The 26,076-nt window shown below is 41.9% G+C and overlaps 1 protein-coding gene across 1 annotated transcript in view; it reads left to right on the forward strand.

The window, feature by feature from the left end:
* Positions 1 to 18,536, forward strand: part of vwc2 (von Willebrand factor C domain containing 2) — a gene marked incomplete at both ends in the record, with an annotated part of 94,658 nt that extends 76,122 nt beyond the window's left edge. The window contains one exon of the mRNA XM_084321182.1: positions 18,385 to 18,536. Within this exon, the coding sequence (XP_084177308.1) occupies positions 18,385 to 18,536 (152 nt within the window). The remainder of the gene's footprint in view (positions 1 to 18,384) is intronic.
* Positions 18,537 to 26,076: the final 7,540 nt, after the last annotated feature.

Genomic DNA, 26,076 nt, shown 5'->3' on the forward strand with positions numbered 1-26,076 from the left:
AGCACCCAGGGCCAGCGCCAATCGGTCTCGCAAGACCATACGCTGATTTCATAAACCAGCGTGTATGCTCGCAGAGAACCCGAAAGACAGTGACTGTGAATTTCTAACAAGAAACACCACACAACTGGGACGAGCAGCAGGAAGCTGGCCTATAAGACACAGACACGGGTCTCATATGACGAGCCTGGGGGTAAAAAACCTTGTCAATTCTGCTCTTTATGTAAGAGGGGAAGACAGAGGTTTCCCCAGAGAGACCTCAACGTGAGTAAAACTTATGAAAAAGGTTCATGTAACACATTGGGCTAATTAGACAAAACTGCCCAATATACACTACTGTTAGAGAGCAGAGCAGAAGGACCAATAGTCCCGACTGCATCGCATCATCCATCCTTTACAATGACAGCGGTCTGCAGCACAGGCCCTGTAACTCACGGACATGTCTCTTGGCCAATAAGAAAACGTGCTTGTTTCAATGGCCTCTCAAACCAGCTAATTCAGCAACATTGCGTGTTTAAACAAACTTATTGTTACCAAAAAGCATTACAATAACAGCGTTGTGATCGCTCCTCCTGATGAATGATGAACAGAGCCGCGCGTCGGGCCGTCTAATGAAGTTAACAGACTAGATTTGACATGTTTTAATTATTAATTCTTTAATTCAGCAACATTAATTCATACAGTCTGTAGACATAGTGATATGGCGTGATGTCATTTGCGGTCTCGTTGTAGCGTCCGTCTAATGAAGTTAACAGACTTTGCGCCTCCCGGCAGCGTGTCGAAGTGTCCTCGAGCAAGACACTTAACCCCTCCCACTTAACTGCTCCCGATGAGCAGGTTCGCACCTTGCATGGTCGCCTCCGCCGCCTGTGTGTGAATGTGTGAGTGAATGGGTAATAATTGCGAAGGGTGTCTGTGATTTTAATCCCGCGTGGACCTGCCATGTCCGTAATCTGTAAAGTAAAGATTCTGACGCAAATGACCATATTTCTGCAAACGCAGAGGTCATCTGATAATATCGGTTCCGTGCGAGTCCAAGTAATTTGGAGTCGTAATTAGTTTTTGGTAGTAAAGTCAATACAGGAAGGTTTTTACTGTATTTTCAGTGTAAACGCCAAATCAATCTGCTTCACTGCAGCATGGAGATCAATATGCCTACAGTTTCTTCTTGGAAAAATACATTTCCATCCAAATGGAAAATAGTACTCTGCATGATTCCATTTTTGCATCAGGCAATGCATTTGCCGTCGTTATAAATTAGTTTGAGGTGCCATTTATGTTTGATCACACACCCCAACGGTCAAAACTATGGGCATGTCGGGTCCAATCTCAGGACATCTCTGTAAAAACCTATCCTGTGCAAATGCGCATCTGGAAGTCACAGAGGTCAGGGGAACCATATTCACACGGGACTAGTATTAAGTGGGGACCCATAGTATTAAAAAATTACCCCCCAACCAAATTGATTTTGAAGTTGTTGGAACGGTAAGATTTTGTTGCCAAAGATAACTGTTATAATGCAATGCCTCTGCCAGGTTTTATTACTTAAAGTGCTCACTCCAGCTGGAAGGATGGGGTTACACCAGTTAAAGTGCTCACTCCAGCTGGAAGGATGGGGTTACACCAGTTAAAGTGCTCACTCCAGCTGGAAGGATGGGGTTACACCAGTTAAAGTGCTCACTCCAGCTGGAAGGGGATGGGGTTACACCAGTTAAAGTGCTCACTCCAGCTGGAAGGATGGGGTTACACCAGTTAAAGTGCTCACTCCAGCTGGAAGGGGATGGGGTTACACCAGTTAAAGTGCTCACTCCAGCTGGAAGGGGATGGGGTTACACCAGTTAAAGTGCTCACTCCAGCTGGAAGGGGATGGGGTTACACCAGTTAAAGTGCTCACTCCAGCTGGAAGGGGATGGGGTTACACCAGTTAAAGTGCTCACTCCAGCTGGAAGGGGATGGGGTTACACCAGATAGGACACGTTGGAAGAGAAAGCCCTTCTATGCTAGGTCTCCTGTGCAGCTGCTTCACTATAGAGCATGAGCACCTAATAATAATGTTATCCAATAAGTTCCACACTAAATGATCTAAATTAAGTCATCTCCCATGGCAGCTGCTGCCAGGAATGCATGAAAGAAGTCAATCCTGGCGTCTACTTTGGCTCCGTATTTCCCCAGTGCCTCAGTCGTGGCCCCTCCCTTTTAACCATAGCTCATGCAGGCTATCGCCCTGGCAACGCACAACAACACAGAAAATCAAGGGTTGTATTTAAAAAAAATAATGACATTTAAATATTCAAAGAGGGTTTATTTGTGATGTGGTAGTGTGTCTTATGCCAGGATCAGACTACTACAGGATTCAGACAGATTTTGACATGATTTTGTTGCATTGTGCATCAGGAACGACAAACCATTGTAGTGTGACGTAATCAAATAACAGCAATGTGGCGTCTGGGACGACACCCAGACGAAAAGTCTAGCATGCCTTTTTTCTTCTAGTGTGACAATTCCTGCGATGTGCTCATTGACTTTGGACAAAAATAAGTCCAAATCAAACCCCTCCTCCCCAAGCCCCTGGGCGAACTTCATGCCAAGACACAATGTATGATGCTATGATAACCTAATCTGACATGATGACCATTGTGAAAGACAGAAATATTGTGTAATCTGATCCTGGTATAAGAGCATACTAAGTGCAGTAATGATAATAATTATTATAATAATAATTATAAACTTTATTTTTATAGCATCTTTAATACAAATATTGCAGCCCAATGTGTTTCACAGCAGTGATGTAGACACAAAATAGATATAGGCATAACATGTGCATAACATTGGCATAATTATAGACAGGCATAAAATGAGAGTGGAATTTATATTAAAACCTCCCAGAAAAATCTTAATAGATTTCTGTCATTAGAATCTATGAAAAATATATATATATTTTTTAAAGATTGTAATAGATTTCTGTCATTATAGATTTCTTATTGCAGTGGTTAAGATATTGTGAATTGGGTAGATTATTTTCTTCCAATTTGAAACTGGCCTCAACTTTCCCTGATGATAGAAACAAAGACTAATTTGCAGGATAAACATTCACACTTACTAAATGTGATATGCCAGATGTTCCTAATGCACTTTGTACAGCAATTTTGTTTTCCACCCACACTTTTTCTTCCTTTATTAGCATAGCTACTCACAGAGAAATCAGCTTATAAGGGAGACCATTTGTGATATAAATGTTTTAATGTGTCTTTGAGGCACAATTTTGATCTAGCTCCGGCCAATTGGTATTGGTTACACGTAAGGCGCAGCTCATGATGTAATCAATTATGGAATGACAACTAATCTATACACAGCAATCTGTCTTTTTGATAAACCGCTAAGGCAAAGTGATTCAACATTACATATCGTCTTAAGATCCTCACTAAAGGTTAAAGGAAAATAGCAGACCGCCTTAAGACATTCTCCATTGCATGGCTTTGTTATAATGTTTTGATAAAAGGTCAAGTGATGCTCAGTCACATGAGGTGACAAAACAGGAAGTGCAGGATAACTGACTGTTTTTCTTTAGGTTGATAGCCAGTTTTCTTTAGTTTTTTTTATTCATTTATTTATCACAATGACACATAGATAAAATACGTAGATTGTGTTCTACTGCTCATCTGATGTTAATTTGTCGATGTTACTTAACACACATAGGCATGATGAAGTCACATCTAACATAACAATGCAGGACGAGTGGAAAACAACACTGCTTTGAAGCACCACAGTGCTTCCCACGGTGTATATAAAAAAAGATTTAATATAAACATAAAGTAACATATAGGACACTATAAACATAAAGTAACATATGGACATGATGTACACACACTATACAGGACTATATACAGTATAAACAGTGGCTAAATATTTTTATGAATGTATGATTGAAATAAATAAATATAGGAGGTAAAAGAGAACTAAGTATAAATAATAAATAATGGCAGTAGAATACAATAATGGCAGTAAAGTAAACTTAATACTTATCCAATAAACAGCACTGCTTTGCCAGCACCCCCCCCCCCCCCCCCCACACACACACACACACACACACACACACACACACACACACACACACACACACACACACACACACACCAAGCCAAGCTCAGGGACCTGGGCTTGAACTATGACCTCTGCCAGTGGGTCTTGGACTTCCTGACTGGCAGACCCCAGGTGGTGAGAGCAGGCAACTGCACCTCCTCATCCATCACCCTCAACATAGGGGCCCCCCAGGGCTGTGTTCTGAGTCCCCTCCTCTACTCCCTGTACACACACGACTGTGTGGCTCAGCGGAGTAGCAATACAATCATCAAATTTGCTGACGACACAGTGGTGGTGGGCCTGATCTCTGCCAACGACGAGAGGGCCTACCTGGAAGAGGTCAAGGTCCTGGCGGGATGGTGCCAGGAAAACAGCCTCTCCCTGAACGTCGGCAAAACAAAGGAGATGATTGTGGACTTCAGGAGGTCGGGGGTCAAGGACTACAGCCCCCTCAGCATCGACGGGGCACCGGTTGAGAGAGTCAACAGCTTTAAGTACCTCGGAGCCTACATATCCGAGGACTTGACATGGACCACACACATTGACAGTGTTGTGAAGAAGGCACGACAACGCCTCTACTTCCTCAGGCGCCTAAGGAAGTTCCAAGTCAGTCAGAAGATCCTTAAGAACTTCTACTCATGTACAATAGAGAGCATCTTGACCGGCAACATCACCTCCTGGTTTGGGAATAGCACTGCACAAGACCGAAGCAGACTACAAAGAGTGACACGTTCAGCCGAACGCACAATTGGAGGGGGGCTCCCCACCCTCCAGAACATTTACAACAAGCGTTGCAAGGGCAAGGCTAAGAGAATCATTAAAGACTCCAGTCACCCGAACAACTGCCTCTTTGAACTGCTGCGGTCAGGCAAGCGATACCGGAGTCTCAAGGCGAGCACAGAAAGACTCAGAAGAAGCTTCTATCCCCAGGCCATCAGGCTGCTAAACGAACAATGAATGAACACTACACAACAACAACCACCAAACGCACATAGCACACACATCCACACGCACACACTCACTTAAACAAACACACTGTAGCACCCACTCCACACACTTTATAGCACACACCCACTTTAAACAAACACACTGTAGCACCCACTCCCCACACTTTATATTTATTGATGAAGGATTGCACTACAACTCGTACACCTTACTGTAAATTGTACCTAAATTGTACCTCATCCCATTTCTGCTTTGCACTAGATAGTACTGTACATTAGTACACTGCATAGTATTGTATATTATATGGTAACTCAGAACATTGTACATATGTCTATACCGAACACTGTGACCTCATTTTCTTCTTCTAAATTACATGCTATACTATGTTATTTGATACTATCTTGTCTAGCACAGTCTCTGGAGCGTAACAGTAAGAAGCATTTTGTATGAAAGTATTCTGTACTTCTGTATGACAACTATTAAAGAAACTTGAAACACACACACACACACACACACACACACACACACACACACACACACACACACACACACACACACAGTTCCCAATATTGATGGGCAGCAGCAAGCGAGATCCACTTCCATCTTGTTTCACTAAATAGGCACAGTGAAACTAGGCCTATAAATCCTTCATCTGTAAGCAGAAAAGTAAGCCACTGATGTTGTAACTAAGAGATTCGCTGATAGAAATAATTTTGTCATATGATGTGGCGTAAAACCCCTTGTGATTTAGATGACAGCGAGCACTGCTCAACCAGCCATGCCACACTGTGCCTGCCTGGGGGAGGCGAGCGGCACTTGTTCTGCCGCTTAACGGCAAACTGTAAGAATTAGGGATGCCCCCGCAACAGTCTGAAAGATGGGTATCGGAGCCGATCAAGGCACGTTTCAATTGATCGGTATCGATTAGTTTCCGGCTATATTAACCCTTTTGCTACCACACTACAAAGGGTTAACACTTTTCACTGCCACACTACATAAGGTTAACCTTTCACTAACCCACTACAGAATGTTAACCCTTTTCACTACCACACTACAAAGGGTTAACACTTTTCACTACCACACTACAGAAGGTTAACCATTTCACTACCACACTACAGAAGGTTAACCTTTCACTAACCCACTACAGAAGGTGAACCCTGTTCACTACCACACTACAGAAGGTTAACCCTTTTCACTACCACACTACAGAAGATTAACCATTTCACTACCACACTACAGAAGGTGAACCCTGTTCACTACCACACTACAGAAGGTTAACCCTCTTCACTACCACACTACAGAAGGTTAACCCTTTTCACTGCCACACTACAGAAGGTTAACCCTTTTCACTACCACACTACAGAAGGTTAACCATTTTCACTACCACACTACAGAAGGTTAACCTTTCATTACCACACTACAGATGGTTAACCTTTCACTACCACACTACAGACGGTTAACCGAACTACCTTCTGTAGTGTGGTAGTGAAAGGGTTAAGCCTGATCAAATTACCATCCTTTTTTTGTTACAAAATAAATAAAGGAAACACGGAGCTACTCAATTGTCAATCATACATTACCTGCATTGGGTTGGGTTTACAAGCTTTAATGTACTTGCATTGTTCACTGTGCAGCTGTATTATCTTGGAAAATACAAATATGAGGATCAAGACACGGTATCGATCTGCAGATACAGTACGCAATATCAAATTACTCCGATTGGGATCAGCGGCAAAAAAAACTACATACCTAGTAAGAATATTTCACCTATAACATTAAACACCACACTACACAGCCAGCACAATGCTGTTGTAACTAAGTTACCTTGCAAACTAGCCAACTTGAGCAACAGAAATGTGCAACACATCTGTGTCGTTTGGGGGATTATTATAGTGCATCGTTGCAACATCAAGATTAAACCAGCTATACAGAGGCATAACCTATGAATCACTTGCTAATATTAAATTGTAACTGTCACACAATGTCAGTCAAATGTAATGTTTTCCTAGCTGTCATACCTCTTGGTCTTGAGACGGTTAGCTGGGGCGCCTGCTGGCTCTGGAGTTTACCAAGGATTGTGCAGGGAAGTATGTTTGTTGTCAAACATAATTAGCTGGTCCAAACGCGTCTATGCCTTTTACAACGCTGTTCGGTTTCCGGGTTCCTCTGATTGGCCGCTGACCTATGCTAGCATGCGCCCCTTTACACTCTCGCGCTGTGAAGCGCCAGCGGGGCGATGCGGTGGTTTCTCCCCGGCTTCCGTGCGGGCTTGACTCGGTCCAGCTCCAGCAGCAGCGGCCGTCTTCCGCCTGCGGTATCCTCTCTCCGAGGCGGCTCGTTCCACTACTCCTCCAACGGGTGTTTGTGCGACCATGTCGACCTGAACAATGGGGGATTAATAAGAACGAGCCGCCTTGGAGAGAGGATACCGCAGGCGGAAGACGGCCGCTGCTGCTGGAGCTGGACCGAGTCAAGCCGGCAGCGGCGCACGGAAGCCGGGGAGAAACCACTGCATCGCCCCGCTGGCGTGAGCAACCACTAGGGGCAGAACAGCTCATTTGACATACTCAAAGAGCCATGCCTGTGAGGTTCCACTAGGGGCAGAGCAGCTACTGTAGCTGGTGGTCAATCATACCCAAAGAGCAATACCTGTGAGCCACCACTAGGTTCAGAACAGATAACTTGTGATACTCAAAGAGCCATGCCTGTGAGCTTCCACTAGGGGCAGAGCAGCTAACTGTGAGCGAATCACTGATTGAATAATGAATGAATGAATGAATGAATGAATGAATGAATGAATGAATGAATGAATGAATGAATGAATGAATGCATGAGTCAGTTAGTGATATTGCTGGTCAATGAGATGCGCTTTGCATCGAATAAAAACTGAAATTACTGTGACTTTCATTTGCATTACATGTATAGCTGAACTAGAGTGTGTTAATAGTCTACAAGGATATCTGAGTAGTGGAGAAATGACAGGAATCATCAAAAGAATTCACCTCCCCCAGTACGATGGCAAAGCACAAAAGCATTGGAATATCTCTAAAATGGTATGATGAAAGAACAAATATCAATCAATCAAATTCCTCTGCAGAGACTGTCATAGGCAGCACACTGTTTTTCTGCACCAAAGCAATGAAATCTGGTCTGGGTTGGACAAAAAAATAAATTGGAAGCTCGTACATCTATCTCCCACAAGGGCATTGTTTAGGGCAGTCACACTTGTTTGTAGCAGGCCTGTTGAACCAGAACATGATCAGTAGGCACCCACCATGGCTCTTACATATCAATCTGTTTCTATCCTGCTGGTATACGGTACATACAGCCATAGTAAAAATCGATCACTGGATCACTCTTGTGGACACCTAATGTTAAAATATATGATTCTTTTTTGGTAGAATCTTCAGTAACACTTTATTTCATGACCTCGCAATTTCCTGGTAATTATTAGGTGATAAGTATCCAGTAATTTCTTTGTACGTTTCTTTCAGTGCATTTACCGCTGACATTATTATAGTCTGCTATTTCCCAATAAGCAGTTGACAATTAGACAGGATGTTTCTTTAATATATTTCCAGGAAAGAGCAATGCCCTAGTTAATTGATAAGGCGCAATTAGACTAATATGTGACTCAGTGTAGGACTGTGGCAAAAGGGAATCTGAATGGACCTGTCTCAAACCCTGCCCCTTTTCTTGATCCTCCAATCACAACTGTCGCTTACCTCGGACAAACCAAGTTTGTCCGAGGTAAGCGACAGTTGTGATTGGAGGATCAAGAAAAGGGGCAGGGTTTGAGACAGGTCAATTGCAGCACAGTGCAGCACATACTGTAGCCTCGCCAGGCACTTTGTCACAGTTCAAGCAGCCTTGTAGTCAACAACCAAATTGAATAGAGTTGAAGGTATAGGCTACTATCCATAGGCTTGGTTTTTCACTTAAAGGGGAACACCACCCATTTTAAGAATTCACATATGTTCTTCCAGGACAGTTCAGTCAGTATTTGTGAACAGGACACACAGCTCTCTCCTGCAGCTAGTAATCAGAACCCTCCAGCCTGTGATGTCACTGGGATATAAAATCTAGGGCTGCTGGTTTTATTTTGGTTCAGACCTTCTAGCAGTGCTAGAATATAAACCTCAGTTGGGTGTAATATCTCACACACACACATTGCATGGCCTCATAAATTCAGAGCCCCATTCCTTGTCCATGGAGCAGCCCCAGATGATTTTACTTCCCAGTTACATCACATATTGGAGGGCTCTCTCCATATAAATCTCAGATTCCTACAGTAGCTTTAGGAGAGCGGTGCGTGTTCACAAATACTGACTGAACTCTCTTGGGGGCACAGGAAGAACATACTGTATGTGAATTCTTAAAATGGGTGGCATTCCTCTTTAAGTGGCTGATGGTTGCGCTCAGAAGACCATAATCCTTTTACACACATTACTTTATAGAAGTCACTTGGCAAGTATCTTCCCTTTCCTCAGACTACTTTCCTGGACATTTCTTAAAAACAGCTAATTACGAACCGTTTCTGGGAAATAGAATGATTTTTTATTTATTTATATAATGTTGGGGTAATTTGGGGTAATTTTAAGGGGGGTAAGAATACAGTAACTACAGTGCTAGTTACTGTTATATTGATAACCAGAAAATGTACCTACACACTGTCCAGATGAAAGTTATGTATTTAGACGTTTCTGTGCTGACGTGATTTATACAGAGGCTCAGACAAATCAACCAATCAAATTATATTTGAATGATAGTCATGATCCCCATGTATGACACTGGCACAACAGCTCCATTAAAGGGGAACTTCACCAAAAGATAATGCTGATTTACTTTGCCCATAATCTCACACACATATCCAAAAACTCACATTCATTGCACACGTTCATTTAGTTTGACAGTTACTGAGAGTAAGACCCCTACGCTCTACATCCTCTGGCCGCCTCAGAACCACTCCTGTCCGAGCTCCGGGGGGGTCATCAAAGAGAAGCAGGCTATTCTCGGTCCTCGCTCCACAATGGTGGAACAAACGTCACCACAGTTAGGACAGCCGAAACCCGCCCAATTTTCTGTTGTTGACTAAAAACACATTTCTTCAATCAATAGCTGTTAAATATCTATTAAATTGAAGAAAAAAAACTATAATAATACTAACCTTTGTACTGTATTTTACTAGTATGCACTCTGCTACTAAGGAATCTACCTTGCCTATATTACTACCTACTATGCTGATATGTCTTTACTACTATGCACTCAAGACTGTAGCACTCAAGTTCAACACTGTTTGACGAACAATGTTATTTACAGTAGCTGCCAGAGTTGTACCTTTCCTGCTGACTTGTTGTACAGAACTTGTCACTTTGGTTAAAAGCGTCAGCTAGGGGAGCTCCAGTAGCTCACCGCGTATCTCGGCGCTATTTCGGCGTCGGGGACAACCGTGCGCGTCACGGATGTGAGGTACACGAGTTCGACTCCCGGACTCGCCGTATTTTCTCAGAGTGTCTTTCCCCTGATCTATATCCTATTCAACCTGTTTCTGTCGGTCATGCTTGACCAGAAAAAGCGATAAACGCTAAAAAGAACCAGCTGACTGGTCAAAGTAAAAAAAAAAAAAAAAAAAAAAAAAAAAAAAAAAGCGTCAGCTAAATGACTAAATGTTAAATGTAAGTGTAAATGAGTTTGAATATGGCTACCAGTGATGTCACCGGGGACAGTGAATCCTTGTGTTGTGTTAATTACAGCACCATGAAATTATGTAGATGAAAAAACAACAATACCTTGTCTTATAGGGACTGCTAGCTGCTATCATTTCATTGAGGCGCTGGGGGGAAGATGCCATAATGTACTCACTGCTGTTTGTCCAGGGTGTGAAGCCTTCAGACTAAACAAGCCTAAACAAGATGTTCATAATTATTGCATGTTGAGATGCCACAAGGGGGACACAATCAATTAGCTTATATTAATCAATTAGCTGTGCTTTCGGGAGCCAGGAACACCATACCTAATGTACTGGTCAGCTTCTTTATAAAAAACAAAGAATTACACCCGGGTGTGGGATGGAATGTGCTGGAAAATATATAATTAAAATTAGGTTTAGACTAGTTTATTTGCAAAAAACAAACAAACAGTCGTGTTCCACAGATTCAAGGAAGTCATATAAAATTGTTGAAAAGATAGCTAATATGTCCCCTTTAATGCTCATCAGACATCTGGATATGGCAATTCTGCACATGCAGCTATGTAGCACAGTACATGTAGCTGTTTTGTCAGTGACATACAAATCATGAATATACAAATCATTCTAATATTGTCTTACATTGCTGTGATGATAACAGGAAATGTGTTGCCATGTCTAGTGTTCCATACATTCAAGTCATACATTCAGTAAAATCACCACACTTATATGTTGTAGCCTTGCCCCTTAAAAAATATACTTTTTACAACTACAACAACAACAGCCAATAAAATATGAGTGGTGGCTGTCAAACCGGCGAAGCATAATGAAGCTTAAATAGGCTCCCGCTATTCACAGCATTCTGAGTTAATCAACAGCTGTTTGGTTTGTTGCTCTAGAGAGAGAGAGAGATGTTGAATTTTCATTTGGTAAATGGACTGCGTTTATAGCGTTCTTATCCAACATGCTTTCATCCAAAGCGCTTTACAACTTATGCCTCACATTCACCCCCTGTTCACTCACACATTCACACACCGACGACGGGGGCAACCGTGTGAGGTGCCAACCTGCTCATTGGGAGCAGTTAGGGGTTAATAATAATAATAATAGATTGGATTTGTAATGCACTTTTTGTTCGCTGGGATCCCAAAGTGCTACACTACAGGGTTAGAACATAGTTAAAAAAATAAAATAGTTATTAGTAAAACAAATAAAATAAAATACAGAATAAAAGTAAGATAAAATTGAACATAGTTAATTAAAAACATAGTATAAACAGACAATCTAAAAACAACAGCGCAAGAAAATTAAAATAAAAAGCTAACAGTCAAAGGCCTTTTTGAATAGGTAGGTTTTCAGGCCTGTTTTAAAAGAGTCCAGGCTCTGTGGTGCCCTCAGCTGGATGGGGAGGCTGTTCCACAGGCGTGGTGCAGCCGTGCAGAAGGCTCGGTCACCCATGGTGCAGAGCCGGGTATTGGGGACCTGAAGGAGCAGGCTACCTGCGGATCTGAGGGTGCGGGTGAAGGCCTTGTCCAGACGAAAACGATTTTGATCTTTTTCGTTTTCGTTTAGTTTTCATTTAAAAAAAGGTTTCCGTAAAAACGAAAACGTCTCAAGATAATAAGTGCGTGCCACAAATTTACAAAATAAATGTCTTTCCTGTTTTAGACATCGCTCTTTTATTTTGAAAACCCCGACCGGAAGTGTTGCCGTTGTTTTCGATAACTTGAGCTACCGTAACGTTAGTTTTCCAAAGGAGTGGAGCGAGAGACAGAGACCGCGGCTCAAACTACCTGTGTTGTATTAAAGTAATTGATTGATGTTTAACTTGTCCCTGTGTCATTTCGACTAGCAAAACGTTTGTTGTCTGTATTTAACGTTACCTCAGGATACTAGTACTAGACACTTTCACTGCGACAATACAAAAGGTTAACTCTTTCACAACCACACTACAGAAGGTTAGCCCTTCTGTAGTGTGGTAGTGAAAGGGTTAATCTTCTGTATTGTCACAGTGAAAGGGTTAAACACTCACTCTCGATGGCTGTGTAAATCATTTCCTGAATACGATTATTCCTGTCTTGTATGATGAAGACGGCCCGATATTGGAGACAATCTACCAGAAAAACACACTAAACCCAGCAGAAGTGGTGTTGTTAGTTTTTTTTTCATACAATCTCCCTCTTTTAAAACGTAGCAAGCTGTTCATATCCAGAAGTGCACACTCATCTGGTGCAACACGTTGGAAAGAAATTATTCATGCTGCTGGAGGAGAAAGAGAATCAGTGCTCCAATAGTCTCTCCTCCCAGAGCGCTCCCACTTACCATTCTCCCAGAGCCAGGTCATTTCTTCTCGTGCATTTATAATGCATAATGTACTAAAAAACTGCATTAAGACAAGTGATTTCAGCTACTCCTTTTATTCCCATTAGACTAGAGCTCTCCTAACTGTTAAAATCAGCATCAGTGTGTGTGTGTGTGTGTGTGTGTGTGTGTGTGTGTGTGTGTGTGTGTGTGTGTGTGTGTGTGTGTGTGTGTGTGTGTGTGTGTGTGTGTGTGTGTGTGTGTGTGTGTGTGTGTGTGTGTGTGTGTGTGTGTGTGTGTGTGTGTGTGCGTGCGTGCGTGCACGCGCGTCTGTGGAAATGGCAATCGTGTGCCTTGTGTTTTTGGGTCTGACTGTTCGTGGCACAGCGATCAGTCCATTTGTCCCCTCTGCCTCGTATATACAGCGGCGCTATCATTAAAAGCTTTTATATAGCATAATGTGCCTGAGAAAGAAAGAAAAACAGGTGCTGCTGGAGAGCGAAGGGGAGAGAGAGTGAGAGAGGGGGAGGGAGAGAGGGTGGTATATTGTATTAATGAAGCCATGATGAAAAGGTGGGTGTTTGAACAATGAGCAGAATAATAGGGTGACAGCAGTGAGTATAAGCACACGGCATAGAAATCTATGCATACATTAGCAGGCACAAGTGTCATGTGAGTTTGGAATGACAGGTTCGACAGGCGTCGGTCTAATGCAGAAGCAGAGGAAGTAGGGATTATGTTATCAAACTGTGCGATTTTGATGATAAATAAGGTGCGACGGCAGCAGCGGCCATGGGATGACTTGTTATTCAGATTGGGGTGTGTGTGCGTGTCCTTCTGAAGGTTTATAAATGTGCGAGGGTTGACATTTAGACAGGCCTCCGCAAACTGTTCACTTTGATTGATGCGCCGACGCACTCCTCCTGGGCGCCTCCGTCCGACGGAACGCGGAGACTGCCACTGGAAGTATCCCCCCATTTATCAGGCATCCCAATTATAGAATAGTGCAGCTCAAGACCTTAAGAGAACCAGCCATTGTGATGCTATACCCAATGTCCCCACAGTATGGCCCACGCCCCGCTCGCGAGATAATGGATCATTTACTGTATGAGAGGGTTTTGGCCACTCGTGGAAATAACAGATGAACGTTCCCAAGATAATTGGTCTCTTGTCACGTCTGTAGCTGTAGCCAATGGTTTATGCAGAGTTGAGACATTTCTGTTCTGTTCTCTGTCCCATCCTATCAAGTTAAATTCTGTACGCAGGGTGTGGGTGAAAATGGAAACATCAGAATGAAGTCGCGTCACTGTCCTCGACCTGAAGAAGTTCTCAGTCAACTGATAGTCACAAGACTTTGCAGACTAATTGATTATTTGATTCGTTATTTGATCCATCTGTGAAATTATGTGTATTTCCTGCATTTTCCTGCATCCAATATTGCATAAGCTCCTCTGCCACAGAGAGTGGTTCAAGTGGTTGTGTACAACTAGCAAAGGGTGCATTTTCTAGAATAGATTTAGCTTTGCTCGTAATCCCCAAGAGGTCTAGGCAAAGGCTGGATACCATTCGCGCAATTTTTGTCCCCTCTGCCCTCGCGCTAGCCCCTAGCTCCTGACCCCTAACCCCTAGCCAATCGCCCCTCTGGGAATCCCCATCAAAACCGGATGTTGTTTTTCTCACATTGTCGGTCCAATCCATAAATGATGCAGGTCAAGATCCCTACCGTTACAGTACACCCGCAACCATCGAGCGAGCAGGCTGGAGCAATTATCAAATCGATTCACTTCAGCCCCGAATATGACCCACAATGCAATGTTTTTCTTCAAGTAATGATGGTGGCACCAACGGAATTAAAGTTATTTACTAAACAAAATTATAGACGTTTGGAAAAAGTAACTAAATGTGATGATTTCATGTTGAGTAAACCTATAATGTATGGCAGCTTGAGGTCTAAATGTGAGTTTTAAGGATGTTCTTAACACTTTGAGCGCCAGCTATTATCCTCATCCTGTAGTAAATGCGCCACGCTTTAAAATATAGGCATTTTCACTGTGCGTTGCAGTGTTTGCAGGGCTATATCTATATTCTATATTATAGCTATGGAGACAATACTATGGCTCATTTGACAGTAACTATCCCTCGTCCAACATGTAAAAAAGAATAAATGTTTTCATGTATACGTTCGCGTGTTATCCCGTGGTGAATATTGTAAAGTTTCAGAGTGATCTTGGCTAATTCCTGGAAACTGCGTTATGGAGCGATATGTGAATTTTGCTAAATGCATTCGCGTTGCTCACCTGGACACGTTACTATTTCCAAATCAAAGGTATATAATGGGTATTATGTTTCATCATGAATGCATCAAGGGGGGGGGGGGGGGTTGATGCTCTGATCGCCAGCAACGGCATTCGCTTTGAATACTACATACGTTGATCGGCTGGATCTATATGAAATCATTGTAGGATCAAGGTGGAATTGACGTCAGATAGTCCTTACCTTTTGATCGGGGTTATTCCAAAAAGAATATTCCAATTGTCTGATCGCGATTTCCAGTATTGATGTCCATCGGGTCCGCGACAACACACACAACACATGCATCGAGTGTCCTGGACGCGTTCCAATGTGCTCAGATGAACCGCTAGACTTGCCTGGGCCAAAATTCTCCGCTCGGACGGCATTAGATGTGACACACAGTCTGGAACAGGGTTTCAAAGGGTGGGCGATACTGCCACCTAGCAGGATCTGGCCGGTATTGCACTGTCAGGGTCTCAGTATGGCTTTCAACGGTAACATAGACATAGAGGTCCATGAGACTGCATAGATTATTAAAATCCAAAACGGACAAAATAACATATATATACGTGATTGGCACTCAGCGGTTGGCCAGCAAACATGTATATATACGTGAATGGCGCAGAATGAGTTAATATATATGCATCTCGGCAAGATCCTAAATACAATTTGTTATAGCACCCCCTACTGACCCTTGTAGATGAAGGCTTACATGTTACAGTGTTTATGTGATTCGGCTGAAGAGCTGAGGGTCTGAATGTAAAGCAGATGGGCTCCAGGCAAATTCTCATGACCACTAATTTAACGATCACTGTAATCCCATGATGCATTTTGTTCTTGATTGGAGCGCTACCAGTGCCCCTCCCCCATCCACAAAGCATGAGTAGTCATGGGGCGCTACCAGTGCCCCTCCCCCATCCACAAAGCATGAGTAGTCATGGGGCGCTACCAGTGCCCCTCCCCCATCCACAAAGCATGAGTAGTCATGGGGCGCTACCAGTGCCCCTACCCCATCCACAAAGCACGAGTAGTCATGGGGCGCTACCAGTGCCCCTCCCCCATCCACAAAGCACGAGTAGTCATGGGGCGCTACCAGTGCCCCTACCCCATCCACAAAGCACGAGTAGTCATGGGGCGCTACCAGTGCCCCTCCCCCATCCACAAAGCACAAGTCATCGAGTGGTTTGAACAGCATGATAACGACGTTAGGCCATGATAAAGTTAGCATGGTCATACAGTGAGATATGAAACCAATTGAACATTTATGGGATATGTCTTGAAAGGGCATTTTCTACCTCCACCATAAAGAGGGCCCCAGATGGTGACTTCAAGTGAATCATAACTTTTGAAGTAAAAAGCTTGGATGTTGCCTAATTGGAGATTAGAAACCCAAATTCATGCCAGATGATATCCCTTCACTGAGGGATATCTTTATGATATTTGTCATTATTTTGTATTGTATATTGCCCCCGCCCCAATGAGTGAATGAATGAATGATGAATGAAAACTTTATTTAACAGATTGCAGAATGGGTACAATACAGTACGGCTCAATACACACAATTGTTAAGGGGATGCAGACCAGAGAAAGACGTTTGTCTTGTTTACATCAGGGTCCCCCATTTTCAATTCATATTGAGAGCACTATCTTGGGTAATAATCACTGAGCAGCTACATGTGAAACGCTGTTTTTCAGCTGAGATATAAAACCCAATGAAGGGCAATGAATTAGGCTGTCTCTTCCTTTCAGTCACTTTTAAGATCCAAGCCTACTGAGATGACACTCTTAGAGGAAAATGCCCATGGCTTCCTATCCACTCACACATATATATTTTTTTATCTCATTCACACTGTTTTGCAGTTAACCCTAAGAAAGCTGAAGATGTTTACACCAGTTCTCCGGTCTCATGCATTGGATACCAGTGTGTCATAGAATTGACTTCAAAATACTGTTACTCGTCAATAAATACGGTCAAAATACATCTCTGACTTGCTTCCACACTATGAACCCTCTGGACTTCTTAGGTCCGTTAGGGAGCGGCCTGCTAACCGTTCCTAGGATTAAAACAAAACACTGCGAACTTAAGTAGCATTCAGTTATTGTGCTGCATATAGCTGAAACAAACTATTGGAAGATCTTAGATCAGTCCCAACTCTGGCTACTTCCAAAAATAGGCAAAAAAAAATGTATGTTCACCTTTGCCTTTAGTTGAAATAGAATCACTGCTAATAATTGCTCTAAAGTCTAACTCTGATTCTTAATTGCACTTTGACTCTTTTTTATGCCTTCTCTGCTTTCTTAATATTTTTTTCCATATCTATTTAATGTAAAACAGTTTGAATTGCCTCTGTGTATGAAATGTACTACATAAATAAACTGGCCTTGCTTTTGCCTTTCATGACGTTATGACATCCATACTGTTGTGAATTTGGACAAAGTGTTACAGAAAGCTTTGGCAGGCTGTGTTACTTTGATAAATATCATGTGTGCACAGTGTGGACTAAAACTTGACAGCTATCAAATTGTACAACTATCAATTTCAATGGGAACTATATAGTTGACTGACCGAATTGATTCAAAAGCTACTTATCCGGGAACCTGCTGCCAGTTATTGCCTGAAAGTACATGTATTTTTCTTAACCGAAGCAGCCTTGTGGCGTTCACATTGATTGATTACAAACTACACGTGGCTTCAAATAGATGCAGGTAGTGTGACATTTGATGGAGTCTTAAACTAAACGGGATCATATGAGCAGGCAGTTTGAATTGCTTTTCTCACAAAACACTGAATTGAACAGCGATGCAGATAGGTCTGAAGTAGCAGAGAGAAACTCACCAACGCTGGTATATTGACCCCAAATCTCATCACATCCAATCTACATTGGTTCCAATCTATCTGTAACCAAAGTAATTTCTTCAGCCATGCTAGATTTTATTCATTTATTTATTGACTTTTTTATTTATTACTATTTTATAAAAATTACATTTAAAAAACAATTGAAAGCCGTATTCAATACTACTCTATTTTCTTTTTTTCCCCTGCCTTAAATTCCTTCATTCTTCTTCCCTGGCTCCATATATAGGGCCAAACTGCTACGCGGACACAGCGGTGATACCTGCTGGGCGCGAGGTGAAGATTGACGAGTGTACAATCTGCTACTGCACGTACGAGGAGGGCACATGGCAGATTGAGCACCAGGCCACCTGCAGCAAGAACGAGTGCCAGCAGAGTTAAAAACTGGCACGGTGACGGGGGGCAGGGGCGCACACAGACAGACAGACAGACATACAGACAGACAGACAGACAGACAGACAGACAGACAGACAGACAGACAGACAGACAGACAGACAGACAGACAGACAGACAGACAGACAGACAGACAGACAGACAGACAGACAGACAGACAGACAGACAGACAGACAGACAGACAGACAGACAGACAGACAGACAGACAGACAGACAGACAGACAGACAGACAGACAGACAGACAGACAGACAGACAGACACACACACACACACACACACACACACACACACACACACACAGTGCCAGTGCCAATCAGCATGTTAACTCTCGGCCTCCCACACTGTCTTCTGGACATCAGGGTTGGACCGCCCAACCACAACCATCATTTATAATCACTTCCGAATTATTGTATTATTGAATAAAGCTTTTATGAAGATTTGTAATCCACCTACAGAATATCTATTTATCTATGTATGAAATTATTTATGAATCTATATACAGTAGCCGCAACAGTGTCCCAGCTTGCGAGCGCATAATGTCATTCCCCCATGCACTTATGAAGTTTGCTCATAATGCTGAAACACGTGACATATAATCACACACCAGGAACAACTGCTTCATTGTTTTAAAAATTATATATAGTCTGGTAATAAATTCTATATAGTCATGCTAAGAAATTATATATAGTAAGAAATTATATATAGTCTGGTAATAAATTATATATAGTCTAGTCTGATATATATATATAAAGTAAGAAATGATATATAGTCCCAGCAATCAGCGCTCCGGCAAGTCACAATCACAAAGAAATTATATATAGTCTGGTATATATAGTAATATATAATTATAGTAAGAAAGTATATAGTCTGGTAAGAAATTATATATAGTCTGGTATATATATATTTTTTATATATATATTAAGAAATTATATATAGTCTGGTATATATATATAGTAAGATATATAAGAAATGCGAAAATGATTTGATAGAAGCTGTGACCCGGAGCCTCTTACACCTTTGGACTTCTGCCTGAAATGACACCCAGGGAGATTTGAACTGCAGTGACTTCACCTCGCTGTTAGCTAGACATTTAATATTGAACTGTAGTGGCTTCTCCTCGCTGTTGGCTAGACGCAGGGGCTGAGCTTCCTACAGGCGATATAGGCGGTTGCCTAGGGCGCCACCCAGAGGGGGGCGCAAAAAAAGCGGCCCCCTCTATATCTGCAACCATTATTTTTACATAAAAAAAATTCTAACATAAGGGAAAATGAGCCAAAAATCTAAAACGGTCGGTCGGTCTGAGCCTCAGCTTTAGGTGTTCACAGTCAGAACATGCTAGAGCGCTGTGCATTGATGGGTATCGGTCAAGTGTTTATAGAATTGAGCGTTGAGGAAAGAAAGACTAACGTTAGAGAACTATGAAGAGGCAAAAGCCATCCGGCCAGCCAGTATAAAAAGAGAAGAAAAGAAGAAGACGAGAAACGTGCCAAGGTGAAAGGTATGCAATTTTGTACAACTTCCAAGACCTGCCACACCAAGAGCTGGTGAAGCAAGCAGAGGCACTTGTACACACCTTAAACCATGGAGGGCAATCTGATTTGGATGGGAAGGAGCTGGCTCAGGAGTTGGACAATTTGATGTGATTGATGACTTTGCAGCGAGGAAGGCCAGAAGGATTGCACTGTAAATGGAAACCAGTAGGAGCTACAGGCTAACCTTGAAGTGTGATGATAGGGAGTGGAATGTAAATAGTTCTTTAGACAAAGTGAATTTGTAATTTTTATTTATTTGTTTGTTTATTTAGCATATTATATTTTGATTATATATGTGTAACATATTTTACAATACATCATTTTCTTTTAAAGCAAATTTGCACATTATTTTATTGTTTGTTATTGTTATTATTATTATTGATTGTTAGCTAAGTTGTTTGTTTTAATTCTTTAGTGTGCACTTTACATTTCTTCTTAATTCTCTAGCAAATTTGCACATTCTTTTATTGTTTGTTATTGTTATTATTATTATTGTGTGTTAGCTAAGTTGTTTATTTGTTTTAATTCTTTAGTGTGCACTTTACATTTATTCTTAGCTCTTGTTCTTGCTTGTAAAAAATAAAGGTGCAGTACTTTACTGTATAACTGTTAACCCTTTCACTGCCACACGACGGAGGGTTAACCCTTTACTATCACACAACCGACGGTCGTGAAAGGGTTAACCTTCTGTGTATTGTCGCAGTGAAAAGGGTTAACCGGTTGGTAGCGCGGCGATGTTTTGATTTTGGGGGGGGGTCGGGCGCAGTGGTGAATCTCGCCTAGGGTGCCAAATGTGCTAGGTCCGCCCCTGGCTAGACCTTTAAAAGTGGAAGCATGTCTCCCCACCTACACACAGCAGTTGGATATAGGGGGTTCTACAGGCTCTACAATGTGTTTGTTTATTTGTTTGTTTGTTTGGGCTATAATATTGTTTATTAATTTATAAATTTAATATATAATTCATCAATAAATATAAAAAATATAATATAATATTATATAATAAATATAAAAAAAATAAAGAATACATTTGAAAAGGAAAATTATTCATTTTCATCAAATGCGGTGCCATGATAGCGGTCATCTTCTCCACAGCAAACAAAAGTACACGGAAGTAAATGTTTTAACTTTTAACTACACATTAACTAATAACTACATATGGAGCTGTAAAAGTGGATTTATAGAAAGCTGGGGTGAGTTTTCCTTTTCATGTTTTTTACCAGACTATATAGAGTTTCAGCGAATATGAGCAAATTCATAGGCCAGATGAGACATTATCTGTGGCCCAGATATGCGCTAGCAGTCTGGGATGCTGTTGCAGCTAAGTATACAGTAGAGAGAGAGAGAGAAAGAGATTAACTCTGAAAAACAAACAAAAAAAACAATATTTTTTTATAGGCACTTGTATTTTAATAAACAATGTACTTGGACCAGGGGGTCAGTCAAACCTAACAGAATGTATAGAACACCTACAGCTGTCTTTGGAGGTGAAAACCTCTCTGTCTCAACAAGTGGTGTTACATCCTTTGAATTCTGACACCAGCCCCTCAACCACCAAAGTGCAGATGAAACCTTTTTGCTATCCGTCCTGATGACTTGTCGTACAGAACTTGTAAGTCGCTTTGGATAAAAGCGTCAGCTAAATGACTAAATGTAAATGTAAGATTGTGGTGCAGATACACTGTGTAGACAAATTATCCAAGTTAAGAAGCGACTCACAAACGGCATTGTGCAGAAAATGCAGAGGGAGACTTGACTGTTTACCTATTTATTATTTTCTTTTGGATGTTTTAATGTGTTTTGATTCGAAAGTGCTTTTGTATTTGCATTTCTCTTCGTATTGTATTCATGTTTAAAATAAAACTGTGCTCTGTACGAGTGCTCACGTGATCATTTTAGTTCTTCATTTTCAATGTTTACATACTGAAAAAAGCTCTTGATGTTGTCTGTGAAATCAGTTTCTTCTAATCACCCAGACTCAGAATACATTTCTGATATTATTTAAAGCAGCATACATATAGACTGCAGATTGATATTGAAATGTTTGGCTTAACTCAAACTGCTTGGTTTGGCATAATTGTCTTAGCATATCAAACATCAAAGTGGGCTTACCTTTGGATCAAACAGGATTTGACAAATCCTACTTCCTAGATGTAAGGATTCTATTGATTTACAGAGAGCGTTCTAATTTGCAGTTCCCGGAGAAGCAGGTGGTTTTCATGTTATGCCTATTGCCTAATGCAAAAGCTGTTGGTAAATATTTCATGGGTAGTCATGAGCATGTGAAATTATTCAACAATTGTGAAATTAATATGCAATTAAAATTCTGAATTTCCATTGTTACCTTAGGACAGGCTGAAACCCTGCTGTTTTCAACTGCATTAATAAGGAGGAGACTGGGTGCACCAATTAAATTGATCTAAATTCCCCCCTCAAGGCTGCAAAAGGCCATCTAACTTGCACATGTCAGTGTGGATTAGTGCTTTAGCTCTTCCCCGCTAGTTATGCTAGTTTCGCTTATCTCCATCACATAGTCAAGGAAGAAGAGAGTGTGTGTGTGTGTGTGTGTGTGTGTGTGTGTGTGTATGTGTGTGTGTGTGTGTGTGGGAGGGAGGGGGTCATGTTTATAGCATGAGGTATGTCCAGGCGGTCCCCTAACAGGGAGATCAAAATGGTGACAGCGTGGGGCAGTCCATGATAAGGGGCATGCACAGCAACACCCTTTGGTCAGGGGTTGGCAGACAATGACACTGCATCTCCAGCAGTGAGACGTGCCCGTCTGCCCACCAGCCTGAGGGTGGAGGTCAATAACTAACCTAACGTTAGTTTAGGTTCGTGTCAACGTTAGATAATGTACAAAATAAACGTATTTCCGCTGCTATAGATGTCGCTCTTTTATTTTGGAACCCCCCGACCGGAAGTTATTACCCTCGTTATCTGCTTGAGTGTCCGGTTGTGTCCAGTAGCAGCATATCAACACCAGCCATGGGAATACTGTTTTCTAAATTGGGGAGGCTTTTAATCGTCAAGGTAAGAGGATTTTAAGTCATGGTATCCATAAACTTCAATCGGTTCGGATCCTTTGAATGAAATGAGAATGTAAACAAACACGGCGTCACGTTAGTAAGTATCACTGCGTTGCGTGAAATCACTGACTGCGCCCCGAGAGGAGTGGTTCGGCAAAAAATAGTTCAGACTATATTTGCTTAGAAAACGTAATTGTCTAATTCAATCATTTTTTATTTCTCCACGTGGTAAATACACAGGTCACAACATGTTTACAGGAAAGTTTTGGAGTTGTATTTGGAGTGTATTTCGTGACTGTAGGGCACTGTAGGGAACGTCGGGGTACAGGTCTGACCCACTTCCAGTGATGAAGCTAAGCTACGCTAACGGAGCGGCTGTTCCCTAAGCCTAATGCACGCACAGAGAAGAAAAGGGTATGTATCTTCTTGTCTAACTCCAGGGAAGATGGCAAATAAGCTAATTTCCCAAAATGTTGGCGTTTTCCTTTAATGCGTGCACATACTGCATGACAGGCTTCTCTCAAGGGGGCTGTGCCACACACACATACACACAGGCATATACACACACACAGACACACACACATGCATATGTACACACACATACACACAGGCATATATTAATACTTTATTTGGTTCCACAAATTATATTACATAAACAGGGAATCAAATGTATCGGGGCCAAGCAGCACTGAACACTTAAGGGTACATGTAGAGGCAGAAACCGACTTGGTGGATTTATATATTATTATATTATTATTATTATATATATATATTATATTATATATATATATATTAGAACCTTTAGACTGTCTTATTTATGTTTGGCCACTAGAGGGCTCACCACCCATTACAGCCCACTCCTATAAATAGCCAAGGTAATCAATGGAATCTTGTGCACCTGCCGAGGTTTTACCTTCAAACGCTACTGTCTCACTGTTGGAACTGCTACTGTCTCACTGTTGGAACTGCTACTGTTTCACTGTTGGAACTGACCTCACGGAGCAATTGACGACTGTTCTGTTTAACCCTTAATTCACTATAATTTACCCTTGGACAACAATAAACCCTGTAAACCGAACCGGCGGCAACTTTGGACATTCAATTCATTCAACATCACAACTTTGGTACAGTGTGAAAAGGCACAATAGCAGGTGCATCATGGATGACTGTCAGCACACAGAGGAATGACAGTCGGCCACTACAGTACACATAGCACCTCCTTCTCCACGTGGCTAAGCTGCCAATAATAGCTGAGACAGAGCAATATTTGGCAATTTGTTTGGCTTTTCTTTTAGACATTGCAGCAATTCTCAGACCGGTCATGGTGCATTTGTGTACATGGCCCAAGACTTCCGAACACAAGTACACTATATCTACACCTATACCCAAGGTCAGCCATCACACTGAGCAGTGGTTGGTATTTGATATACTTGTCCCGGAAGGCCTGGTCCATGTACAGGTCAAAGGTACAGCCTACTTCTATGACCAGCACCTCTCCGTGGCTGGTGTCAACAAAAACAACGTCCGGTGTATTGGGTATGTTAGCAAAAACATCGTTGGTAAGGCCAAACCACTCTGGTTTCACTCTGGCATGTTTGTACATTGCTGCACTAGATGGTGATATGTTCCGTACCACATCAGACACAATGTCCACAATACGGTCATGACGAGCGATGTACAGGTGTTTGTATGCATTACATCCGTTTGTTATGTGTGCAATGGATTCTAGGTGTTGTGAATCCTGATGGTTTAAACAGAATGGACTGTGAGTTTGAGGATACCAAGTGGACAGATTGTATTGAGTGGGTAATACCTGCAGTCTTGCTTTGATGCATATACATGCATATACACATGCACACACACATTAACATCTTCGCCTCTTCCGCTCCCCCTGTTCTTAGAACCAAGGTCTTCTCCTTCCTAATCAGATCTCACTTCACGCGTGGAAAAGGACTGGTGTGCCTGCCATTAGGAGATTTTTCCCACGCTTTGCGAGTGAGAAATGTTCTGTAATTTCACTGCCTTATCCAGATGTACTCGCCGGGTAATATGACAGGATTCATTGTTGTCGATTATTGAACTATTCTATCAGCCCCTTAGATGGCACTAGCAGGGGGGATAATTGCTTTCTTTCTGTCTTTCTCTCTCTCTCTCTCTCTCTCTCTCTCTCTCTATCTCTCATCCCTCTCTCTCCCTCCCTCAAGTCTAATTCCCCAGGCAGCGTACCTGCGGTGTATACAGGCCTCTGAAGTAATGAGCGTGACCTTGCTCCGGTGTATGAGTTCTTAACTGTTATGGAAAGGCCATTAACATTTAGAGTTGCTTTTGGGATCAATTGATCTCTCTCTCTCTCTCTCTCTCTCTCTCTCTCGCTCAGCAAATAGGTCACTCACCCCCAAATTAAATAACTGTAGTTTTGGATAGAGTGTAAGCATAATCAAGATTAGCAGTCTACACTGTGAAAAGAGACAAAATTAGTCTTTGGAAATTAAATTCCCTCAGTAACCTGTTTTTGAATGAGGCTTCCTTTCAAAGACAACCCATTAATTGGAGAGACATCTGTTGGAGGAAGCCATGGGAGATTAGCCCTGGTCTCCTCGACACACTGAACCATACAATTAGGCTGCTGACTGTTCTGGACAACGCATGCTACAGCGAGACTGGATTTGTCTGTATTAAATTCATTATTCATCTCTGCCAATCAGCAACCGCTGTCAACTGAAAGGAAGAGAGCCGGTTAGGGTACTGAAAACCCATTACTGTGCTCAAGTGCTCATAAAAAGAGCGATGAAGACATCGTCATCAGCATACCAACACCACAGTGTGCAAGCTTTGTGATCGGAACGCGTAGCATGAATTTAGTTCTCAAGCTAAAGTTATGCTCGGATCATTTACACAATTGTATTACAGTTTGTTTCCAGTGTGATAACATTTTATTAAGAAATAGATGGTTTCATGAATGTTGTTTCTGTT

This window comes from Notolepis coatsorum (assembly GCF_963971535.1).
Source record: "Notolepis coatsorum genome assembly, chromosome: 9".
Lineage (NCBI taxonomy): Eukaryota > Metazoa > Chordata > Actinopteri > Aulopiformes > Paralepididae > Notolepis > Notolepis coatsorum.